Raw genomic sequence first — 23701 nt, forward strand, 5'->3', positions numbered from 1 at the left:
ACTCTCTGAATCTTCAGAAAAGATTCGGAGAGCTTTGATGATTTCGACAGTCCCCAGTGGCTGCAGCAGGGAGCTACAGCCAACTCTGAGCTGGTAAGCACTAGGGGCAGGGAAAGGGGAGCTGGGAGAGGGGACCATGGGGGATCCCTGCCAGCCCCCATCCCCTGCCTGCTCCCCCAGCCCCCCCTGCCTGGCTGCCCCAGCCGCCCCAGCTCCTCCATGGCTGTCCTTCCAGGCCTCTGGTCTTTTAAGAATTAAAAAAAATGAGAAAAGCCCTGGGACTCACCGCTCCTGCAGTGGCCTTGGGGGGCTCCTGCAGAGCCCCTCACATGGCATGGGGCAATGGGGGGACATAGAGATTGCCCCCCACTGGCAGGGTTTTTTTGTGTTTTGGGGGGTTTTTTTCTTAAAGTTGGGGCTTTTTTTTTTTAACAAGTGCTGGGAGCTGGGGTGGGTGAGGCAGCCATTGTCAGGCTGGCGGGGATGGGCCTGGCTGATTCAGAGATTCGGCAGCAGCTGAATCTCCGAATCAGATTTGCCCAAAGCGATTTGGGACGCTTATTTAAATCAACGAATCAAATCACTGTTCCCCGAATTGGCCAAATCCAAATCCAAAGCGAATATTAGCTGCTTCACACAGGCCTAGTGCTAAACATTTCTGCATTATTATTAGTCTGAATAATAATAATAATTTATTAGTTTTCTCTTCAACTAATAATAGATCATGTGAGAGAGAAAGATTGTCCTGTGGTTGGCATAACTCTATACTTCATCTCTTCAATATTCCTCATATCATTTCTTGGTAGTGCTTTAAGAAATTTTTCAATATTTTGTTGATACCAAATAATTTCAACCAACTGCATTGCATTGTGCAGTTGGACATACCCTGACATATAGATGTTAGAATCAAGACATATCTCATTAAACACTCCTCCAAAATGCCAGCTCTTAGCTTTCACTTGATTTTTGACTACAGAAAAGAAAATAGAGTGATACTTCTGTTGCAAAGAACTCAGACCACAACAGGTCAGAATGTTTTTGATACTATGGATTCCTATTTGAAATCTCTGGGTTTATCTTGGGAATCATGTATAGGTGTTTGCACACGTACAAGTGCTAATATTGAACAACACCACTGAAGAACTCTTATAAGGATCTCATGGCAACCTGGCTGAGAATCACTGAAAAAGACATCTATTCCTGCTTTATAACTTTCTGTGACCTTTTTAAAGAGCAGAGGATTTAAGCAAATAAGACAGGTGAAAGTTCAATGTGAATAACCCTATTTATTTGATAAATACAATATCATTTTATGGGATCCCAGTGATGGAACTCATATTTCTTAAAATGTACTTGTGAAATACTAGCTTTTAATTCAAAATGTAATTAAAGCAGATAAACATATTTGATTGTTGTTTCTTTGTATCCTTTAGACTACCCACAGTTCAAAAATTCTTCAAGAGGCACTCAAACCAGCCACAACTGTCGACCTTGGAAGTAACCTTCACATTCTTTTGGATCTACAAAAAAAAATTAACCAAATGAAACCAGAGTTTCAGGTGAGAAAATGGATTGTGTTTATGGGAGGGAAGGATTTTTTGTGATTTCTCTTATTGCATCAACTATGCAGTTGGCTGAGATGCTGGACAAACATTTCTTAGACCTGAGGAAAGGCACTTGATGCCCAAAAGTTTGTCCAATAGCTCTCCGAAATATATACCTGGTCCACTAAAAGATAACATAATAAATCCTTGCCTCTTGTACACTTTCTAAATCATCATGTCTACAACAATACTCCAACACTATTACATTTATGGGATTCAAGGAGAAAAAGGCTTTGATCATACAGGCTTATTGCTTATGTTGACTTCAGTTGGACTGCACACACTGTTTATGTCTGCAAATTCATGACCTTCTATTTTATGCTGTATGTGGAGTTGTGTGAATGGGCACACACACTGCCACTGCTTTCTGTGTAGTCTAAACTCAAAATGTCTCATACGATACTATCTGCACAAGGAAAGGCTGACTGTACAGAAGAAAGGCTAGCCTAGTGTGCAAGAACAGAAAAAACTGCCTAGCTCTGTACATAGGAGCTGTATAGCTGATCAGAGACTGGGGTGCTTTAGTGAGTTTCTTGCCTTCTCTGTATTGTATACCTGATTCCAGATGCACAGATTCACAGAAGTTTAAGTCTGGAAGGGACTGGATGAGATTATTCGGTCCAGCCCCCTTGCTCTGGGCAGGAAAGACTGCTGGAGTCAAATAACCCCAGCAAGGTGTGCGCCCAATCTCTGTATGTCCTATTCTCTTCATTCATTCACTGCAGACTTAATTCCTAAATTGTCCTGCCTTCCAGCCACCAGAAGTTGAATCCTGGTACAGTGCCTCTATTGATCCCCTCTAAACCTAGAAATCATCCAGATCCAAGATGGCATTCACCTGAGAATTAGCTTGTATCCAATAATATCTGACTGAAACTGAGAAAGGAATGTAAATACCACAACAAGATCCTTTTCCATTGTATTTAGTTCCCTCAAATTTGTGAATCCATTATAATCCCAACATACCTAAAAACATGAGAATATGGGAAACAAACTGCTAGAATGTCCTCCACTCAAAGTCCGGATCCGAGCCAAAGCTTTCCAAACTATAGGATTTCATGGATTTGAGATTTTGGTTCATGCCAAAATGTCTCAGTTCAAAGATAAGGTGAGCATCACATAGTGGCACTTACTTGCTTTTCCAAATCAGCCTGCCCATCCCTTATGTACGTTTGTATTTTATTAAATGTAAGATAGTTCCTGTAAATCTAAGTTAACTTGAGTGTCTGGGGTTTTTTTTAGCAACTGAGTGCTGAGGTTGAATACATGGTGAAATTATCAGAACTGCTGAGCCTAAAAGGAGTTCCTGGGCAAGAAAATTCTGAGAAAGTAAGTGAACTTATTCATCTTCATCAAAAGATAAAGGACATGATGACAGAATATGATGACATTTTGAACAAGACAGTCAAATTCCATCATGTTAAAGAAAAAGTGAGTATAATAATCTTTACCATAAATATAACTTTCTTCCTCCCAGAATTCATCATTTGTCCATTTTTGGTACTACCTATCATCTTTCTTTTGCCACAGACTAATGACATATATCTACTTATGGACATAAACTAAAACACTGGATCTTAAACCCTCTAAAATTAGAGGAGTTCATAGTCTGGACCTAAATCCAAATTCTGTGCTTCAGACTCATCCCTATGTGGTTTATATTAACATATGATGGTGAAAAATGGAAGGGTATCATTTCATTTAAGGAATTATCTCAAATACTTGCTAATTTTCCAGATGGACTGTCTCATAAAATCAGGAGAACTTGAGATTCCTGAAACAAATGAAGTCCCTGGTGATGCACATCAAGTTAAGCTCCACCTTACTAATACTCTGGAGAAACATACACATATCAGACATCTGTACAAGCTGGCACTTACCCTGGGAGTGGATATCTTATCTGCAGTACAGAAACCTGTAAGTAACATCAGAATGATCTTTAAAATTTGGGATACATTTGTATATCTAAACTTCATCATATCCTGAATTCAAAGAGCATATCCAACTAACATCTGTGATGTGCATACAACACAGTAAAGTATTAAAAAAACTACAATCTAAAGGAAGGCAGAAAAAAACAGTAAGCAAAATGGTTGTCTTTTCACACTTTTGTTTACTTTATTAAATCTGATCAGTCTGCAGATTTTGTTGCTCATCACACGAAAACAATGTTGACATATATTGTTGATGGGTCATATTAACATTATAAACTATTGTGGCACTGGAAATACACATTTATTTTATCTGCAACTTTGCTATTAGTTTAAAATTAGATCTTTTGTTAATGGAACCATATTTTGAAAATGAGAAAACTGAGTCCAAATAGGAGGAAAAATACAGAAACATGAGCACCAAAGGGAAAAGGCTACCTTTTCCTCCCTAACACTCTTTGTAAAAGTCAGGTCCTACTAGCTGGTTTCCTGACAGTTGCACATAGGTTTTAGACTCCTAATGCTTTTTTCAGGTTGCATTGCACATACATTTTTTATAAATCAAATGGTGGTAAGCATACAAGGGAAAGTATAATAAAAGTGTAATCTTACTAGTAGAGTCTGGGCTTCCCCCAGAATCTGATTTGTACCATAGCAGGGATAATTTTAGGACAGAATTATTTATTCAGGACAAGCATGTCATTTATCCTGTATACATTTGCAGGAGAGGAAAGGGAGTATAAAGCGCTCCTTTGCTTCCTAGCACTGGCTGTCTGCCTCATTAGTCTGTGAATGAGACTACGGGTCATGTGTAGATGAAATGAGAGCCATGTGTGCATGACACTTTAAAGTGGGCCTAAATGCTTTTGTACCATTTTAATGGTGTCAGTGTTTGCACGCCTCGGCGGCATATTGCTCATTAATCTAGTCGCTGTAGGAAATTCGGCGGCGTAATGCGCCTTAAATGACTTGGGGCACAGCAAACTAAAACTCCTTTGAGGAGTTTTAGTTTGCTGCCCCTACAGCCATGGAGTGAAGCACCGGGCTCCATGCAGGTCAGGGGCTCCACAGGAAGCCCTGCAGCAACCTGGAAAGGCAGTCTCCACCCAAGAAAAGCGATGAGCCTGATCCCCAATCCCCCCCCCCCCCCCCCCACGCCCCCCCCGCCCCCCCGACCACAGTGCGCGGTGCCTGCCTGAGCTATGCGGGGACCTGTGCTTCCCTCCATGGCTGCAGTGCCCCCCGGGACCACCCGGGTCTGGTGCCTGCGGACAGGTGCCACCTGGGGGGAGGCGGGGCATGGTTGCCACAGAGAGAAGCACCAATCCCCATCCCCCTACAGCCCAGGAACCGCTCCACCCACCAGCAGCTTGCCACCCCCTCCCTGCTGGAGAGGTAGGTAAGTCAGCAGGGTGTGTGCATGACACGGGGATTTAATCAACCCTAAATTGAAGCGGTGTTTTTTAAAACCCACCGCTTCAATTTGGGGTCTCCATTTCATCTACATACACCCCAGGAGACTAGTCTATATAGGAAGACCACTCCTCTACCTAGAGGGTGTGCCTACATGTTGCCCTATGGAGACATTGTTAATGCACCACGCTCTAGTACTAAAGCACAGCACAGTAACTGCCCATACTGTGCCGTGTGCATAGTGCATGGTTATTTTTAGCAAGTACTTCACCATAGCAGCTCACTATAATGGGGAGCATGCTGCTAAATCACTACTATAGCAACATAACATCACGTGTAGATGCACCTAGAGGGGAGGGGGATGCAGAAGAGGTGAGGAAGTAATCTCCTATGGCAGGGGCCAGTAACACATTCATTGCCCAGGATGAAGAAATTGTAAAGGGCACAAGGGAACGAAGAAGTTCTTCCTGATGTCCAGTCTAAATCTGCTCTCTGTCAGTTTGTGACCATTGTTCCTTGTTACCCCAAGAGGTGCCCTAATGAACAGAGCATCTCCAATTCCTTACTGCCTCCCCTGATGATTTTGTAGGCGGCCACAAGATCACCTCTCAGCCTTCTCTTTCGGAGGCTGAAGAAGTCCAGGTCCCTCAGTCTCTTCTTACAGGGCTTGGCCTACAAACCCTTAACCATACGAGTGTCCCTTCTCTGGACCCTCTTTATGTTATCCACATCCTTTTTAAAGTACAGCGCCCAAAACTGGATGCAGTACTCCAGCTGTGGTCTGACTAATGCTGCTTAGAGGGGAAGTATCACCTCTTTGGTTCTATTTGTCATGTATCTGCTATTGAATGATAAAGTGTGATTAGCTTTGCTGATGATTTTGTCACACTGACGACTCATGTTCATCTTGGAATCCACTATGACTCTGAGACCCCTTTCCACTTCTGTACTGCTGAGAGGGTCATTCCCCAGCCAGTAGATGTGCTGGATATTTTTATGCCCTAGGTGCAGCACTCTGCATTTGTCCTTGTTGAACAGCATTCTATTGTGTTCAGCCCACTCTTCCAACCTCTCCAGGTCCACCTGCAATCATTCCCTACCCTCTGGTGCATTCACTTCACCCTACAATTTTGTGTCATCCACAAACTTAGACAGAGTACACCTCACGCCCACATCCAAGTCGCTGATGAAGACATTGAAGAGTACAGGTCCAAGGACTGAGCCCTGTGGGACCCCACTGCCCACATCCTTCCAGGTTGATACCTACCTGTCCACCACCACTCTCTGGGTGCAAAGCCCAAGCCAGGTTGCCACCCACCAGACTGTGTAAACATCTAAGTCACAGCCTCTTAATTTATTTATGAGAATGGAGTGAGATACCATATCAAAGGCCTTCCTGAAGTCCAAGAAAATGACATCCACCTCTACTTCTGCATCTAAGCATTTTGCGACCTGGTCATAAAAAGAGACAAGATTAGTCAGGCATGATCTACCTCCTATGAACCCATGCTGGTGGCCCTGCTACATTATTTTTCCCACCAGATTCCCACAAATATGATCCTTAATAGTTTTTTCAAAGACTTTTCCAAGGATAGAGGTGAGACTAACTGGCCTATAATTACTCAGATCCACCTTCCTCCCCTGCTTGAAAATAGGGACTACACTGGCCCTTTTCCAATCCTCCGGGACCTGACCTACACACCATAAGTGCTCAAGCATCTGTGTCAGTGGTTCTGCTATGACACCGGCCATTTCCTCCAGTACCCTGGGATGCAGCTCATCTGGGTCTGCTGACTTAAACACATCCAGTCCGTTCAAGTGACTCTGTACCAAGTCAACATCAATAGTTGGTGGACTGGTGTCCCTCTGATGCCCATCTAAGAACCCATTTGGGGACTTGTCTTGACCCTTATTCAGAAACGCTGAGGCAAACATTGAAGAGCTCAGCTTTGTCCCCCCTGTCTATCACTAACTGCTCCTATTTATTCATTGGGGTCCTATGCTGCCGTGCGCCTTTCTTTTAGTCCCTACATACCTAAAAAATGACATTTTGTTGTCTTTAATTTTCATTGCGAGCCTCAGCTCCATGGTTGCTTTGGCCCTTCTAACTGCCTCCCTGCAAGTGTGGGCCAAGTAGGTATACTCCTCCTTGGTAGCTTCCCCCTGCTTTCACTGCCTATATGCCTCTTTTTTTGCCCTTAGGCTTCCCCGGATTTCTCTGTTTAGCCAAGGAGGTTTTTGGCCGTTTTGCCCCCTTTCCCTCACAAAGTTGTAGTTTCCCTCTGCGCCCTAAGGGCCTTTTCCTTTAGGAATGACCACCCTTCCTGGACTCCCATCTCTCCAATACTCCTATCCTGCAGTGTGTCATTGACTAAACTCCTGAACACCCTGAAGTTAGCCTTCCTAAAGTCAAGCACTTCCACCCTACTAGGTATCTTACCCACCTTACACCATATGGTGAATTCTATTAATTAATGGTCACTGTCCCCAAAGTGACCACGGATCAGCTCACCTACAAGGTCATCCCCTGTGGCCAACACCAGGTCCAGTAAGGCATTCCCCCTAGTGGGACCATATACCTCCTGAATTAGGTAAAGGTCCTGTACACAGGTTAAGAACCTACGTGATTGGTTGGATTTGGCTGACTGCCCCTCCTATTTGCATGTGTAGCATAGCTATGCCCCCATGACTAGGAGCCCCATCACCTGACTGTCAGTTGATAGAGACTCCACACTGCAGGGGTGCACCATGCACTGTGAGGTCTGCTGGCCATAGCACCATCCTTTGGGCTGCCATGGGTGGGAGACTTGTCAGCTGGTGGGAATCCCATCCACAGCAGCCCATGGGGCACTGCTACAGATGGAAGTTTTGTCAGCTGTGGGGCTCACAGCAGTGGGAGTTGGGGCAGCGGAAGTCTGGGATTCTGATCCTTGGCTCCCCGTACACCAGCAATAAGGTATGATAGGTGTGATAAGGTGTGAAGGTAAATGCTGGAACCCACAATCTTGCCTCTTGCCATGGACATGTGGCATTGCAGGAGGCACAATTCTGTGGATTGTGCATTGGATCCTGTCTTAGTTTTACCTGAATGTCTAGAAGGGCCCTGAGCCATAGTTCCTTCTCCTGACAGTTCCTGTAGTGTAGCAGCTATATGTATCCCCTGATTATAAATTAGGGGTAATGCCTTAATCCAGTTCTAATGGTTACTTTTACCTGTGATCAAATAAACATTCTTTCTTAGAGAAAATTGTATTTTAAATTGATTAAACCTATGATAAGGCATGGAGTATTACATATTTTAAACAATATGCAGTATCTTAGAAGTTATACGTTGGCAATATTGTATAGGACATAAATGAAGCTCAAAATTAATTTCCTTTTCTTTGTTTGTCTTGCTTGCTTTCATTTTAGTGCTGCCTTAATGTTTCTGTAAAGAACCTACAGCAGGAGCTGGCTACACTTGAGAATGACAGTATTAACTGGAGCACCAAAGCAGATAAATATGAAGAGGAGCTGTCACACAACTTCCAGTACTGCACAACTAAAGAAGAGATAAATGAGGTTTGATAGGGGGGAAAAACAGATTAAATTTCTAAAAGTTGTTGTGTGCTATAATATATGTTACTAGTTGTTAGTCCATAGAGATGCCTCACACAAATGTAGTGATGATGATTTTCATCTCAGCAGCAGTCCTTGATCCACTTACCAGTAGTAAAAATATACAGTCTTATGTCTCTCTAGTTCAAGTCTACATCAAGACTTGAACTGACAGTAATGTGCTTTTCACAAAAAAGAGAGGTGGAAATGGAGCAGCTACACTTTTCTGGTTCTGAAGCTTCAACATAGCTTTTATCTAAATCTGGTTCAGTTCAGTTACATGGGTTTGTAGGTATCTAAAGAAAATCTTCAAAGAAAAGTCATACTTTGTGTCACATAGCTGCAATGTTGTCAAAAATAATTTTTAGTTTATTATAGTTAGGAGTTCAAATGCGATGTGCAAATTAATTTTTAAATGACATTATATATGGTTTTTGCTTTGTCTGAAGTCTAAGTTGGCTAGAAAGGGTTTTGCTAAAAAATATTTAGTAAGTTTTTACTTTAGAAATCAGAATATCAAATCTGGTCCCCTGGTTTTCCTAAAGGAATTCTGGAGCCCTCAGATGTGTGTTGTGAACATTTGAAACTGTAAGAGGTTTTACACCTTAATAGAGAATCCTTTCAGCTAAATGTTCATTTGGCACAGAAGTTAAACAGAAAATCAAACCAATATAAATAATAAATAAAGGGGTGGTTTAACGGTGTGAATAAGGTCCCTTTGCTTTAAGTCTTGCAGTCTATCTTACAAAGAGCCGTAATCTTACCAATTCTCCAGTCACCATAGGATCTTTCAGGGTAGACAGGTCTTGGATATTGAATATAACTTCCATCTTTTATATTTAACAGAAATATTTAAAGTTTTATTCTATGTTATAAAAAATAAAATGTACATTTTAGTCTTCCTTTTTAGGTCACTTTTCTTTAAGTCAACACAGTAAATTTATGTGGTAGGTCACAGTTAATTCATAGCTTTAAAAACAATACATATGTCACTTTAAATACTGCTGTGATATTTTCAGTTCTGAGCACCCAGCTTAAGAGCATATGAGCTTTGGGACAAGGTCCTTCATTTGGATGTATGTTTAAGCAGCAACTAGTGCAATGGAGTAGAAGTCAATTGCTGAAAAACTAAATATTTCGAACATAAATATTTTGAATTGGAATGACTGCTATAGTGTCATGGGAATTGTGGTTTAAATGCCTCAGGCCCTCATTTCCCTCTATGGATAGACTCTCCAGCTGGACTTCAGTTTTCTATGATACAACCCAGCTATGCAATTGTCATGATACACTGACAAGAGAAGAAGGAGATGAACAGGGAGCTCATTCTGTAGAAGAAAATTGTAACATTGTAGTACATATGTTACAACTCCTGCTAGGAGTTGCAATAATATGAATGAGAATATTTCAGGTCTCACTATTTCACTGAAAATTCAAGATTGTATGAACACAAAAAGCCTACATTTTCCAACCAGTTCGCCGGCTAAGACTCAACAGGTTTGAGACAGCGTATTGGACAAGGTGGACCTCCAACCACAATACTGTGTTTCTAGGAGTTTGCAGTGATGCCTCTTAAGTAGAATTATATTTAGTTACTCTTTGAATTTCTTCAGGAGAGAGAGCATGAGTAAGACAGGAACTACTCCCATGACTTTAGCTCCCAAAACCTAGATAAAATCAGTGGCAGTGAATTTATAACAAGCCCTGTGCCCCCACTCTTGCTGTGTAAAATCCCTGAAAAATGATTGCAAGTTATCTTCTTAGAGTATAAATTATGGATATTTATTTTATTTTAAATTCAGAAAGTTATCCTGACTGACTGGGTTAACGCCGGTCACCCCCACTAATTGAATATTGAATTTAATATAAGTAAAATAATACTAAATTGCCCCTTTGATGACATTTCTTTAATTAGGTTCTATTTCTATTATAACTTAGCACAGATGATGTTTCTTAAACAAACACTTAGATAATTGTTCCTGCATATGTGTTAACTGACTGCCACTTTTCTCATAAAACATTTTAAATTAAAGCTACATCAAACTCAAGTAAATCTATGGCAGTAAATTAGTTCAAGAAAGTAAATACTTTTCTTCTTATTTCATAATAATTTAAAATACTACAAATAATACTTTTTATTTATGTTCAGTAAATATCAAAAATAAGTCTGATGTTATTCTAAAAAGGAAGCACACATGTATCAAATAATGCATAATAAACCATCTACCAGATCTAAGCAAATAAATATTTTACTCTGCATTTCAGTCGCAAGAAGCAGTTGTAAGTGCCTATCAAGCAGTAAGCAAATAGCAACTAGGTAGTTTAATCATTTGCAGATCACCAGTCAACAACACCAAATTTCAGGTTTAAATTCATAATGTTTTATGAGCAATACTTTTCGCCCCTACTGTAAACATGTATGCATATGCTCAACACTCATCACAATTCGGAGCATGAGTCAAGTACATGCATATGCACTTGCTGGATTGGGGCCTCACTGGTATTTAAAAACACCATATCCAAATCGGATATAATGAGTTAGTAGTCTGTGATCTGCTAGTAACAAATTTATTATATGCTCAGATGTATACAGCCAGATGTAAAATGGTCTTGAATGACAAAACAGTGACATTTTTTTTCTTTTTAAGGGCTTGCAAAAATTAAAAAGTGAATTTGTGTTCTTTAACACATTATACTGCATGAAGAATACCTCTAAAAGGCCTTTGAGCATCTTTATTTTGCCTCTGGCCTACCTCACCAGTCTCTGCCCTGGAAGGAAAACAGCCCATGCAGGGTATTACTACTTTCTCAGAACAGCACGAGACAAGCATGGTTAGGACAATAACATACAAGGGAATGATGGTGGCAGCATTTCACTGGGCAACCCTTGCATCTTAAGCAAGCACAAAGATATGTATGTTGGACTAGATGCAGCCTTTAGCGCAAGTCTGGAACCAGGCTTGGACTTGTAGTCCTGTAGCTGTAGGGCAGCGCCTTGACTGCCTTGCACTTTGCTTCTCCTTTCTCTCTATTCAAGGTGGGTACAGAGAAAAGGAATATGCAGAGCTCTGTCTTGTTCCTCCAGCTAATTCAAAGGTAGGAAATAAGATATGCCAGGTATAGGCAATTACTTCCCTTCTAAGCAAGAGGGAACCAGGGCCTGATATATTTCTTGAGGGTATGACTACACTGTGGCAAGAGAACTGACTGTGTAGTGCAGAAACCACAGTAGTTTTAAACTCATTACCCCTGCCACTAGTAACAGCATAGCCAAGGCAGCATGGGGCTCAGAGCAGGCTAATTTACTTTCTCAAAAGCAGGTACCAGTACATAAGGTAGACAATTTACAGTTAGTTCTGTCTACGTTCTGTCTACGTTACACATCAGTCACATCTGTGACAATAATGTAGACCCATGGTCCCTTGTCTGCTTCTAGAACAATGCAACCCTGTGCTGCCCCTTACCCAGGTCTTGCGGTAACCCAACAATTTAGCCCTATGCTAAGATATTATACATAAAAATAAAAATGGTAGAATTCTTTTCACAGTTTAATCTGCCTCATTCACGAGCAAGTTTACAAACCATCAGTGAATGCTTGTAAATAATCTGTATCCTAATGGCAATACACCTTGAACTTAGTCTCTACCCTCCCTATCCTTTCATACACTTACAGAAGAGATACTGAAAAGTTTGGGCTGAGCACCCTCAGCTCTCAGTGAAGTCAGTAGGAGTGGACAGCTCTTAGCCCCCTACACACCCCATTGCTAAAAACCTGACCATTTTTTTCTCTTATACTTCCCAGCTGGCTTTACTTTTCTTTTCTTTCTTCTTTCTCTGTCCCTTTGGAAATCTCTTTTCTGCCACCCACATTCACTGCCTATTTCAATTACCAGTGCTACAAAGGGCTTGAGGTAAGAATGAAAAAAAGGAAGGTTGGATAGTTTTTCACGTTAAATTTCTTCCTGAAATGTCTGACAGGATTTTAAATTGTTTTTCTCAAACTTTCCTGGTAACAAAAATGGAGTTCAATCAGCTTTACGCCCTGCTTTTATCAGTTGTTTTGTGCTTCTTGTGCGATAAATCTTGGTAATTGGCATCTGACAATACCCCTCCTCCACCATCATTCCCCACCTATGACAGGCCAGCTATAGTTAGGAACAGCTGCTTAAATAATGATTGTGACACCGTGGACAAATCCCAAAGTGACAAAGTTCTATTAATCCAGTGGGTTGAAGTCATCTGGTAAAGTTCCCTGAGCATTTCATATTGCATTCTGCACTAAACAGGCAACAAACTGAAACATGGTTTGATTTCCCTACTGTTAAACCCTTAGAGCTGTATACTGCCCTTAATAAGAACATATAGTTACTGATGCCAATAGGAGTTGTATGCATGCATTGATATGACCAGTGTATGGTTCTGAGCTTAAGCTGGTTTTCCACTAAAGCTAAAAGAGAAAAGTGACAGCAGCTGCAGACCTTTGACACATGAGCCACCATATCTGAAACAAGGCGATCTCATTTCACATACCCATACTGCTATGAAGAGGGACTGTGGCCTTATAAATGATCACTAGTGTATGGGCATAAGCTAGGAAAGTAAACCAAAATAAACTCTTACTCATCCATGCATCTGTCCTGGGGTTTTTCCTCTATATTAAAGGAGATTTTGTTTTTTTATTGCAAAACACAGATTCTTGCACCTGTGACTATTGTCATGGTGGTTTAAAATAAATTTTATTATTCTGTGTACCTGGGAGAGATGAACAACTTAAACTAATTGGAGATTACAGTGTTACTAGTAGAATCCCTTTCCTTTCTATTAGACTGAATCAATGCCATCTGTCTATGCATTACTGATATCACTTCCTAGCAGGAAATGTTATCCTGCTAGATGAAATGCAAATGAAAAATATGTCCCTTGATGGATTGGCATTAGTGAAGAATAATAATAATAGATGGGCAGCCACTGTGCACATAGTAGCTGCAAAACAGGTATTCATTACTCCTTGGCTTTTGAGAAACTGCTGATGGACTCCTTATAGAAAAACCCAAACACATTAAATACCGAGCCTGTTCCCCTGACCTTATAGGTACTATTCAAATGAGTAAAGTTACTCTGATGGGTGTGTGTGTGTGTGTGTGCGTGTGCGTGTGCGTGTGTGTGTGTGTGTTTGCAGTAATGGCATCAGGCCATTTAAGGTGTTTATGCATCTGCTTTATCATTTAATCAAAATAAAAATATTGTACACACTCTCATAAAAGCAGAAATCTTTAATCTGTAAGGAGTTGAATTTTTCAAAAAAATTCAGCCTTTCACTATTTTCCCATTTTAGTTTTTGTTAATTTTTATGTAATTAATAAGCAATTATTAATTATAATTTTTATTTTTTTTAACTGAACCATTAAAAAAATACTACAACAGCATTTTAAGAAGATTTGATGGTGCTTTAGGACTACTTTTACTGAACATAATAGGAATGCTGATTCTGATAAATCATGCTTATGTATATTCTTTAACATTCATTCAGAAAGATTTGTCTAGTACTAAAAAGAAATATTATCTTGTAGTTTTGCCTGTGTAAGAAAGGGAGACACAAGGTTGATTTATGATGCACAATATTTTTATTCCGTATAAGAAAATCTGAATGTTCAGACTGATTTTTAAATTATGGATATTTATTGATCAGTGCAATATTTATAGATGTGTTCCTTTGCTTGTTATTGATAAATATGCTTTCTTTCAGCTCAGAGAGTCATTTAAAGATCTCAAAAAGAAATTCAACAACCTAAAATTTAATTATACTAAGAAAACTGAAAAAGCTCGAAATCTGAAAGTACTTAAAATACAGATTCAGCAGGTCGATATGTATGCTGAAAAAATGCAGGTAATAGTAATAGTTGAAATGCTATGATTTCTATTAACAGAAGATCAGACTAGATGGAAAATACAGTAAAACCATCCCTTTCCCCTCAGCTTTCTTTTGCATCTCTGACATTTCCCCTCTACCTCCCCTCTAGTAGCTGGATGACCAGTAGGGCTGTGTGAATCTTCGGGTGCTGATTTGATTCAGAGGAGATTTGGCCTGGTTTGGCAGCTGAATCTCTGAATCCAAATGGAATCAGAAGATCAATAAAAAGGTCCGAATTGATTTGAAACTCTCTGAGATTCGAGCAGTCCTCACTCACCACTAAGTAGTGGGTGGGGACAGGGGCGCTGGGGGGGGCTGGAGGAGCCCTGTCAATGACTGCCCTGCCGGGCCCCAGCATTCCAGTTTTTTTAAAAAAAAAAAAAAGCTCTACACTCACCAGCTGCTGCAGTAGTCACTGGGGCTTCTGGAGGCTGTGGCAAAGCCTCCCACATAGCACAGAACAGTGAGCAGCAGCAGGGATCACCCCCCTGCCTGGTAGCAGCCAGTGAGTATGGGGCTTAAAAAAAAAAAATGTGCTGGGACACTAGGGCCAGGTGGGGCAGCCATTGATGGGGCTGGGAGAGTGGGCAGGGGTTGGGGGTTCATGGCAGAGCCCCCCCATGCAGTGGGGGGGCAGCGGAGATCAGCCCACCCTGCCTGGCAGAGGCTGGTGAGTGTGGGGCTTTTTTTTTTTTTTTTTAAGAGCCAGGACGCTGGGGCCAGGCGGGACAGCCATTGATGGGGCTGTGAGAGCCGGTGGAGAATGGGGCCTGTTTGATTTGGAGATTTGGCTGATTCGGCAGTAGCTGAACCTCTGAATCGGATTTGGCCAAATTTAATCAGGATAGTGGTTTGAATCACCAAATCAAATCACTGTCCCTCAAATCATCCAAATCCAAAGCGAATACTAGCTGCTTCGTACAGGCCTAGTGACCACCATGCTGCCTTCTGATCTTCAAAGCTATGTGTAACAACATAGTGTTTTTGACAGAGTTAAGAGAGGTTGACACCATTTGTACAGTGTATATATAAAGCTTTTCAGAGCTACAGCTGATTGGAGTTCATCCAGATTTGAACTGCTCTTACTAACAACAGATTCTTGACCAATATCTTGAAATTGATATTGTAGAATTTAATTGAATGTGCTTTAAAAATTAACTTGTGTTTAGTCAAAATGAGATTCTGTTTCTTAGACACCTTTCTTAGGGCTTTTTTCGGATGCTGTTTAGATCCTTCTATTCAAGTTTAAGTAATGGATCTAGTGAGGTGTATTTCTTTTAAACTGAAAATATTGAGTTCAATTCTGTCTTTAGGTAGGCATGGCCATTTTTCATTGACTTTAATAAACATAGTGAATTCCTATATACAAAATGTATGGTGTTCTTAACAGTAATTTTTAGATAACACATCAAGAAGGTAAATTTACAAGTTTTGCCATGAGGTTTTGATGTTTCATTTTTAAAAATAAGCATGCCCTTTTAATTATAATTCTTAACAATATTGCACCTTTCAAAACAGATTCTGAGAAAGAAGGCGGATAATTTAGAAAAGAAAACCACTAGCTGTGTAGTAAATCAGCCTGATGGTAATGTTGGTGTCCTCATGGAGACAGTCAGAGAGTTACAGAAACAGCTGAATGAGTTTGGCAGAGTTGTGGAAGATTACAAACAAAATTTGGATCTGATGGAGCATCTACAACAGCTAATGGAAGAGGTACTAATCAGACTGTACATCCCCTTTGTAATTCTGATAAAGGGCCATCATTGGGATTAGGAAAAAGCATTCTTCTATATCAGTCAAGTCAACCTTTGTTATATTCCTTCTTCAAAGGACAGCAGAGCACCAACTATCTGAACTAACAGGGACCAAAACCAACTTGTAAAATCATTTTTTTCATACAAAGCAAGCATACAAAAAGCAAATTTGTTAACAAATTCGCCTTTTTTTCCACAGTCATTACAACAGTTCTTTTCTTTCAGATGCTACTGCTCTCACATACCACGTAAGGTTAATGGCACTTCCAGCATTCACTTAAGGAATAGCTCTGATAAATAGTTTCCAAATAATTGATGCTCTGCTGTAGTAATTTTGAAGCTATTCTCTTTTTCCTTTGTTAATGCTCTGATGCCAAATAAAAGGATTAAAGTATTGGGGCTGGATTAAAGCATAGGTCCTTTGGGTTCATGCACAAGTTCCTGCATTGTGGCAGGAAGGGACTATATTCCAACCAATATGGCTGGTTGTCACTGATGTTTGTCTGAGTTTGCCAGACATAAGTTCCAAGAGATGGCTTATGGGCTGCCTTATGCAGATAAACTCTGGAATCTGCTCCCAAGTCACAAAGCAAAGGGTTGTGCAACAGGGACAGAGTTAAGGGTAGGGCAATTAAACATTATGCATATCACCCTGAGATTGCTTTAATGTGTCCTCCCCTTCCCCCCAATATGATGTTTTGCTTGTTTTCATGGAATTGGCTAGTAGGCAGCAGCTGCAATCTAAGAAAATGATGTAGAACTGCTGTAGTATCATTGTTACAGCCAAGGTGATCCAGGGAATATTCAAGAAGCAACATTTGATATGAGGTTATATCTTTTATTGGACCAACTTTATAGTTGGGAGAGATATTAGATGAGCTTTCAGGCACAGAATCTAAAGCAGCATTTTAAGAAGAGTAGACTTCATTGTTGCCATGCTTAGCATCTACAAAGAACCACACTGGGCACATCTACACGTGCACTTTTACTAGTTAACTAATTAGCTCCACAGTAAAGCAACACAGTCTATATGTGTGCCCATATTAGGGCACAGTAAACTAATTAACTGCACCATAGGATAGTGTTACCTGAGACAAGCACTATCTTCCAGCAGAGTACTTACATGTGCTGCAACACATGTGTAAACTGTGACTGAGGCTAGCTGAGGCATGAGGGTGCTACAGTGCAGGGGCTCCCTGCACCGTAGCACCCTCATGCCCCAGCCAACCCTGACACCTCCCGATGCCACAACCCACCGGACCCCCTGCTCTGGGTCAGCTGCTCCCAGGCACAGTGTCTTTGTGTGTGCCCTGGACTATCCCAGGTTCACATGAAGACACTGTGCCTGGGAGCAGCTGGCTCCCTCAGAATGCACCAGAGTTTATCATGGCACATTAATATCATGTGTAGACTCTCCCACTGCAACTGACAATGTGAACTGTCCCAAGATAGACCCCTAAAGATTCAGATAAACAGATTTAGCAAGTGTTTTTCTAGTAGAACTATCCAATGACTCCCAGACCTTTCTCTTTCTCTTAGCCTGTATTTACTGGATATGAAACAGTAAATTACCAGTTTCCTATGTAGCTTAGGTTCATGAATGTCACTGTCTCCTCCCTGCTACATTTAAAAAGAAATGGCAGAACTCTGTTTCCCCTTGTCTTGCTAAATGGCAGCTTTCCAACCATGTAAATGGCCCCTTGGTACCTATGCACAGATTGTGATTATATTACCTCTGCACTGTGGCTGCATAAACTGTGTGTATAGACTGAGCATGTTCTTTCGGTAGGCTAGTACAACCTGTGCATAAGTGCCAAAAACACCACTTATGTGACTAGAAAACTGACATTTAGCTGCAAAAAATGAAATATAATTCTACCCAAAGTTTCCATCTTTAAGTACTGTTCACAGTGACTCAGCATATCCTGGAATATAAATTGGAGTACAAAGGTATTTTGAGTCTCACAAAAAGTCCCACACAACATTATGTGCTCACTGTTAAATCTCAAGTGCCAAATCATCACAAGCCCTTCATTGCTAGCTGTCTGTGAGACGTGTCGGTCTGGTATGTAAAGCAGGAGAATGAAATCCTTTAAAAAAAATCCAGATACGTAGAAATAAAATAGATAATCCTTGTACATTCCTAACCACTTAAATAGATGATTTTTTACTCCTGTAGTAGCATTTCATTTTCTATGCTTTTGGAGTATTCTAACATTTTCAAATGATTAAGAGCTGCTTAATACATTGCTGCTAAAGATTTTGGAAGTCTAGTTCCTAGCAGCATTTTGTCTCTTGTCACATTGTGTAGGTGCCTCTACTGTGAGTCAAGCACATTCCTGTCATCATTGTTTATTTTTAGTAATCAAGTTTTTTCAGTTCTCCATTGCACTTTAAATGCATGACTAGTAACTACCACTAATGAGAGATCAAAATGTTAGACTTTAGGCTAAACAGTTTCTTTATTGTCCAATGATCTTGTGAGGAAAATGAAATGTTCCTTTTCATCTCTGATTAGGAGAATAGCATGGCAACAGCTGTGCATTTACATTTTTAACTTCCCCACCCCTGATTTTGAAAGAGGGTGGAAAGAGTCTAAACATTAAAATATTATTTTTATTCTGAAAAGTAATTGTAAAATAGTACCATCTTGCTCAAGACATTTTTCTTTCCTGGCATGTATGGAGTTGCAAGTACTGGTTTTAATGAAAAAAGCCTTTAGTATTTTACTCTTGATAGCAGTTCAGATCCAAACCAGATAACCCCATGTTTCATTGCACCTGGGGCACTTCACACTAAATTGTTTACTCAGGGTGCTCTCTAAGCTCCACTGATATCAAGAGAGAGATTCCCAGAAAATCTTACTCTAATTTTCTATGCTATTGTATGCAAAATCACATATGACATAGGATTGTGTAGCTGAAACCGAGGTCACGCTTTGAAATCTGTGGAGTTAATTCAGGCTTGCTTCTCAAGGCAAAATTGCATATCCAGAAGTAGTAACTAGACGGGAACATAAGCTTAGTTCTAAAAGAAGAGTGTGGATATGGAGTACAGCTGTGATTTAACAAAAAAAGTGACAGCTCTTGGTTGTAAGAATATTGCTAATGAACTGACATTCTTCATGGTTATTCTGAGCAGTGCTATATGTCCCTGAGCCTCCTTACTGCTTTTACTCAAAAACACACTGTAATAGGGCAAACCAACTGCACAAGAATCCTAATTGCCCATCATTGTTTCATTTATGAAGCTTTGTTGAATCTTTTTTAAATGCTTTTTCCCCTTTTTAATACATATCAGTGTCAGTATTGGTATGAAGAAGCAAGTGCTACAGTCATTAGAGTTGGAAAGTATTCTGCAGAGTGTAAAACCCAAGAAGCAGTAGAAATTCTCTACAAGCAATTTAATAAATTTATCCAGCCTACAGTGCCCCAACAAGAGGAAAGAATTCAGCAGTTTACTGACCTTGCTAAACGTTTATATGGTGAGAACTCCCTTAAGGTGTGTGGGGATGTGGTATAGAACAAATACTGATTGAACAGGTTGGGGCAGGATGTAACAGGGGACTGTTTAATACCTACATTTATTGATTTAAAAAGAAGATCCCACAAGGTTAAAATCAAGCACTGCTTTAAGCTATTGACAGAGCACTTGTTCTAGAAATATCCGTTGTACTTAACATGAGAGAGGTGAAACAGTGCAGAACTAAAGTTTGAGGAAATATCAAGAAATAAACGCTGAAAATCCAGACAGGTGCTTTTCAGTCTTGTCATCTGAATTCATCTTGAAATCTAAATGTAAATGTCCTAGAAACATTTATAATCTTTGAATTAAGACTTTATGGTTCATAACAGGAAAGTCTCTGAAGCTGAATTGTACTACAGCTATATCACTCAAAGATGAATGAATAGTTTACCCTAATGTAGTTTTAACTAATGTTAAGCTAATTTTTCTGTATTTCATGTTCATAGTTATTGGTTGCTCTGTAAATATTTGGGTACATTTATTTTGATAAAGTGAAGAATGTTGGCTAATGTTTAAGCATTGGGACTTGTATTCATTAGATTTTAGTTCTCCTCTTGATTTTGCTCTGCATACTTGTGTGACTTGCTGTATTTACACAAGCTCTAAAATGAGGCCAATGGCTTAAGATCTGGATAGAGCACATGCAGTTGCTCCCTCACAAGAGCCCCGCTGAACAGCACTGACATGAATGGCGGCTTCTCCACCAAGCCCTTAGGGTCTGGAGTGAAGGGGAATGTGTCATACTTTGCTCACTTATTTATGTATTTGTGAAAACTCTGCATACATAAATAGTATGAGCACACAGTTGAAAGATCCTTTAAAATATGTCCTTGAGGTAATTATCCATGCAGTCAATTAACTTGAAACCCAGTCTGTCAAATAATATTTACTGTGATTTAAGCCCTGGGAGCTGAGAAACCTAAGTGAAAGGCCCCCTTCACATTCCTGGTGCTGCTGGAAACACCTGCTCTTGGGGCTTTCCTCGCTGCTGCTGTGGCAGGAGGTGGCTTCACAGCTACATTTCCTGATTTGGTGCTTGTGAGTGGGAGCTGATGAGTACTGCTTGCTTGAGAGCTGTCTGCCCTCCCCGCTTTTGCCCTCCGCCAGCACTGGGATCACAATGTAGACATACTCTAAGTGTATAATGGGACAGCATTTCCAGAAGTAAAGGACAACCCACAGCAGATACCTTGATGATGGGGGAAAATGTACAATGATGTCACTCATTGTTTCCAGTCTTTGCTCATTCAGGCAATCTAATCATCATTTGCTTGATAATCTATGAGATGGAGAGTAAACTCCCAAAGGTGGAGTAAGCCATCTCTCCAACCTTGAGCTGCTTAATGAAATCTGATAAAATCCTATCAAAGCAAGACTGTAGGCTTATATATTTAATATACTTTTAATCACAGAGGGTTTTTTCAGTATGGAACATTACGCTAGGAAGACAGCAGCAGCCCTTATTCTTTTGCAGTACTGATAATTTTATGCTGATCTAATGCATGATTGGTTCTGTGAGAAACTCCTGATATCAGTCAAGTGGAAGGTTCCTTTACTTTTATGTCGGAAAAATCTATTTATCTCCTTAACTAATTTTATACTTTTGACAGGAAGCTCAGCAAAGTTTTTGGAATTTTAACTGTTTCTTGGCTAAAGAACAGAGCGGTGAGCTCAGGGGAGTTTATGGGGGCCACTGTCCCTTTAAAATTATTCCCAACAGGTCAGTAACATTACTTAGTCCAGGGAAATCCCATCCAAATGACATGGCAAAAATTGTGTGTGTCCAGCTCCATAGAGGCAACATGATACAGCAAAACTACTGCTACAAAATAGAATAGAGAGAAAAACCCAATTTTTAAAAATACTTTTCTCTGATACAGGATTGTATTTATTGTCATGTTTTCTACCTGCAGGTTTTGAAGAGGGAAGTAAGTATGTGGAAAAAGTGGTAGCAAAGCATGAAGAAGTTCTTGATTCCATCAATGAACTATGTAACTCTTTGAAACAACTTGAAAGAGAGATTGAGGTAATGAAATGTATATGACAGCTGTTTAAAACTAGGTCTATCAATACTTTTATCAGTATTTTATGGCAAGGAATTGCAGTGGAACTTGAGGGAGATGAGATACCATTTAGTTTCAATGTTTCCAAGAAAAACACGTCTCTCTTAATATTTTTTCTGTCCTTATAACAAAACAAATGGGATGTTCTTTATTACTAATTTTAACCATACCCAACAGTCCTCTGGCTCTTTAAGCTCTCTCTTAACTTATCTATTATCCTATTTTAATCCAAATTATGCCAGAAAAGATTAATCACTAACATCATATTTAAGGGTAGACAATTTTTTAATGCAAACTTTGGGGATTATCAAAAACAGAGTTAAGATATTTAGAATATATATCATGCTATCATGATAATTATCTTACTACTGGTATATTGCTCAGAAAACTTTTCAATTAAGATTTGTTTGATATTCCATTTGTTTTTGTACTAAGCTAAAGAGAACCCTGCTCTTGAACTTGTCCCTATTACACCATGGAAAAGAAAGGCCTGCTGGAAATAATGTGCCTTGTTCTTGTTTTCCTGTTTGCTTTTTTTTTGTCTACAGTCTGGACCACACTTTACAGTTATTTCTATATGTAAACTGAAGAATATTTAAACATTCCTTAAAAGGCTCATCGATATTAATTGGCCCACTGCAGATTCCAGGTATAGATTTTGGGTCAGAAGGAAGGGAATATGAATAGACAAGAGTCTTTAAGACAGGAAAGCATTGGACCATGGAGAGACATGGCCAGGAGATACAAGGGACTAGGTGGGACACATTTGTTCTACCATGTCATGAAACAGAAAGTGATAAAGAAGGCACTAAGAGATGGAAAGCAGATCAGAAGAATATAGAAGATGGATAAGGAATAGAAGGGATTGCAGAGAACAGCAGAAAGCAGGGATACAGGACTGAGGATTTAGAAAGGAACAAAAAAAAGCAAAAACTTTGATCCAAGTAATCACAAAGAGCTAGATATAGAACTTTAAGTTCTTGAAAGCTTTAGGGCCTTATTCTTATTTGCATTATGTGCCATCTTTCTCTGCCAGCAGTATGTAAACATTCCTTCATATAAATTGGAATTAGGACTTTCAAAATAGACATGTCTCCTCTTCTCTTCCTGCATCTTCTGCAAAGTAGCTAAATTCTGATTGACAAAATCCCCACAATATCCATCAGAACAAAACTTTATTCCTGCAGAACTTATATATTGACTCAATTTAAACTAGATGCCTTAAAAATCCTTGGAAAAATGGGATTTAAAAAAATCTAATAATTCTTTTATTTTGAATTTGCAGGTATTTTTTATTAATTTAAGGGGCAATATTAAAGTTGTGGGGGTGATGCTGAGTGATAAGGGAGTATGTGGGGGGAGAACCAGCTGGATCCTTTAACTGTTCCCTTCCACATATTCTGATAACTGTGGTTCTGAATGTTTGTGAGGAAATGTAATACTGGGTCTTAGTGTTAACTAGCACTCAGTGAAATGCACTTCATAGCATAACTCTTTAATGGAGAGTTGCATGGGGAATCTTAATAACTTACTTGTCTTCCAAGCTGGCAGTCTGCTCAGCTTATTCTCGAGTTTATCTTTGGCTTTAATTTATTTGTTCAATTCTCCAGAGCCAGAATACTGGACGGATAGTTCTCTGTTCCTCTCTCCACATTCTGTAACTCAATATTCCCTCTGAGGTATAGCATTCAGATGTCTAAACTTCTTAATTACAAGGGTGGGCAATTATTTCAGGTGGAGGGCTACTTACTGAGTTTTGGCAAGCCATCAAGGGCTGCATGACAGGCAGCCAGGGGCAGATGAATATTAATTTTCTAAATTTTTTAGGGGTCCCGTGGGCCACATAGAATGGCTTAGCAGGCTGTATCTGGCCCATGGGCCGCATTTTGCCCACCACTGGTTT

At 40.0% G+C, this 23701-nt stretch overlaps 1 protein-coding gene across 17 annotated transcripts in view; it reads left to right on the forward strand.

Annotated features, from left to right (window-relative positions):
• The window catches only part of CCDC141 (coiled-coil domain containing 141), a 207869-nt gene that overhangs the window by 155414 nt on the left and 28754 nt on the right, over nt 1–23701 (forward strand). For 15 of the 17 annotated variants that reach the window (XR_003096405.1, XR_003096404.1, XM_025216529.1 and 12 more), the window contains 9 exons: nt 1434–1559; nt 2847–3035; nt 3342–3521; nt 8360–8509; nt 12439–12456; nt 14292–14432; nt 15975–16169; nt 19511–19694; nt 21649–21761. Coding sequence is in view for 15 of the 17 variants with exons in the window: in XM_025216529.1 (XP_025072314.1) it covers nt 1434–1559; nt 2847–3035; nt 3342–3521; nt 8360–8509; nt 12439–12456; nt 14292–14432; nt 15975–16169; nt 19511–19694; nt 21649–21761 (1296 nt within the window). In the remaining 2 variants the exon portion in view is untranslated. The remainder of the gene's footprint in view (nt 1–1433; nt 1560–2846; nt 3036–3341; nt 3522–8359; nt 8510–12438; nt 12457–14291; nt 14433–15974; nt 16170–19510; nt 19695–21648; nt 21762–23701) is intronic. The other 2 variants (XM_025216527.1, XM_006034532.3) reach the window with 2 other exon arrangements.

This window comes from Alligator sinensis, unplaced genomic scaffold, assembly GCF_000455745.1.
Source record: "Alligator sinensis unplaced genomic scaffold, ASM45574v1 scaffold871_1, whole genome shotgun sequence".
NCBI classification, from domain to species: Eukaryota; Metazoa; Chordata; order Crocodylia; family Alligatoridae; genus Alligator; species Alligator sinensis.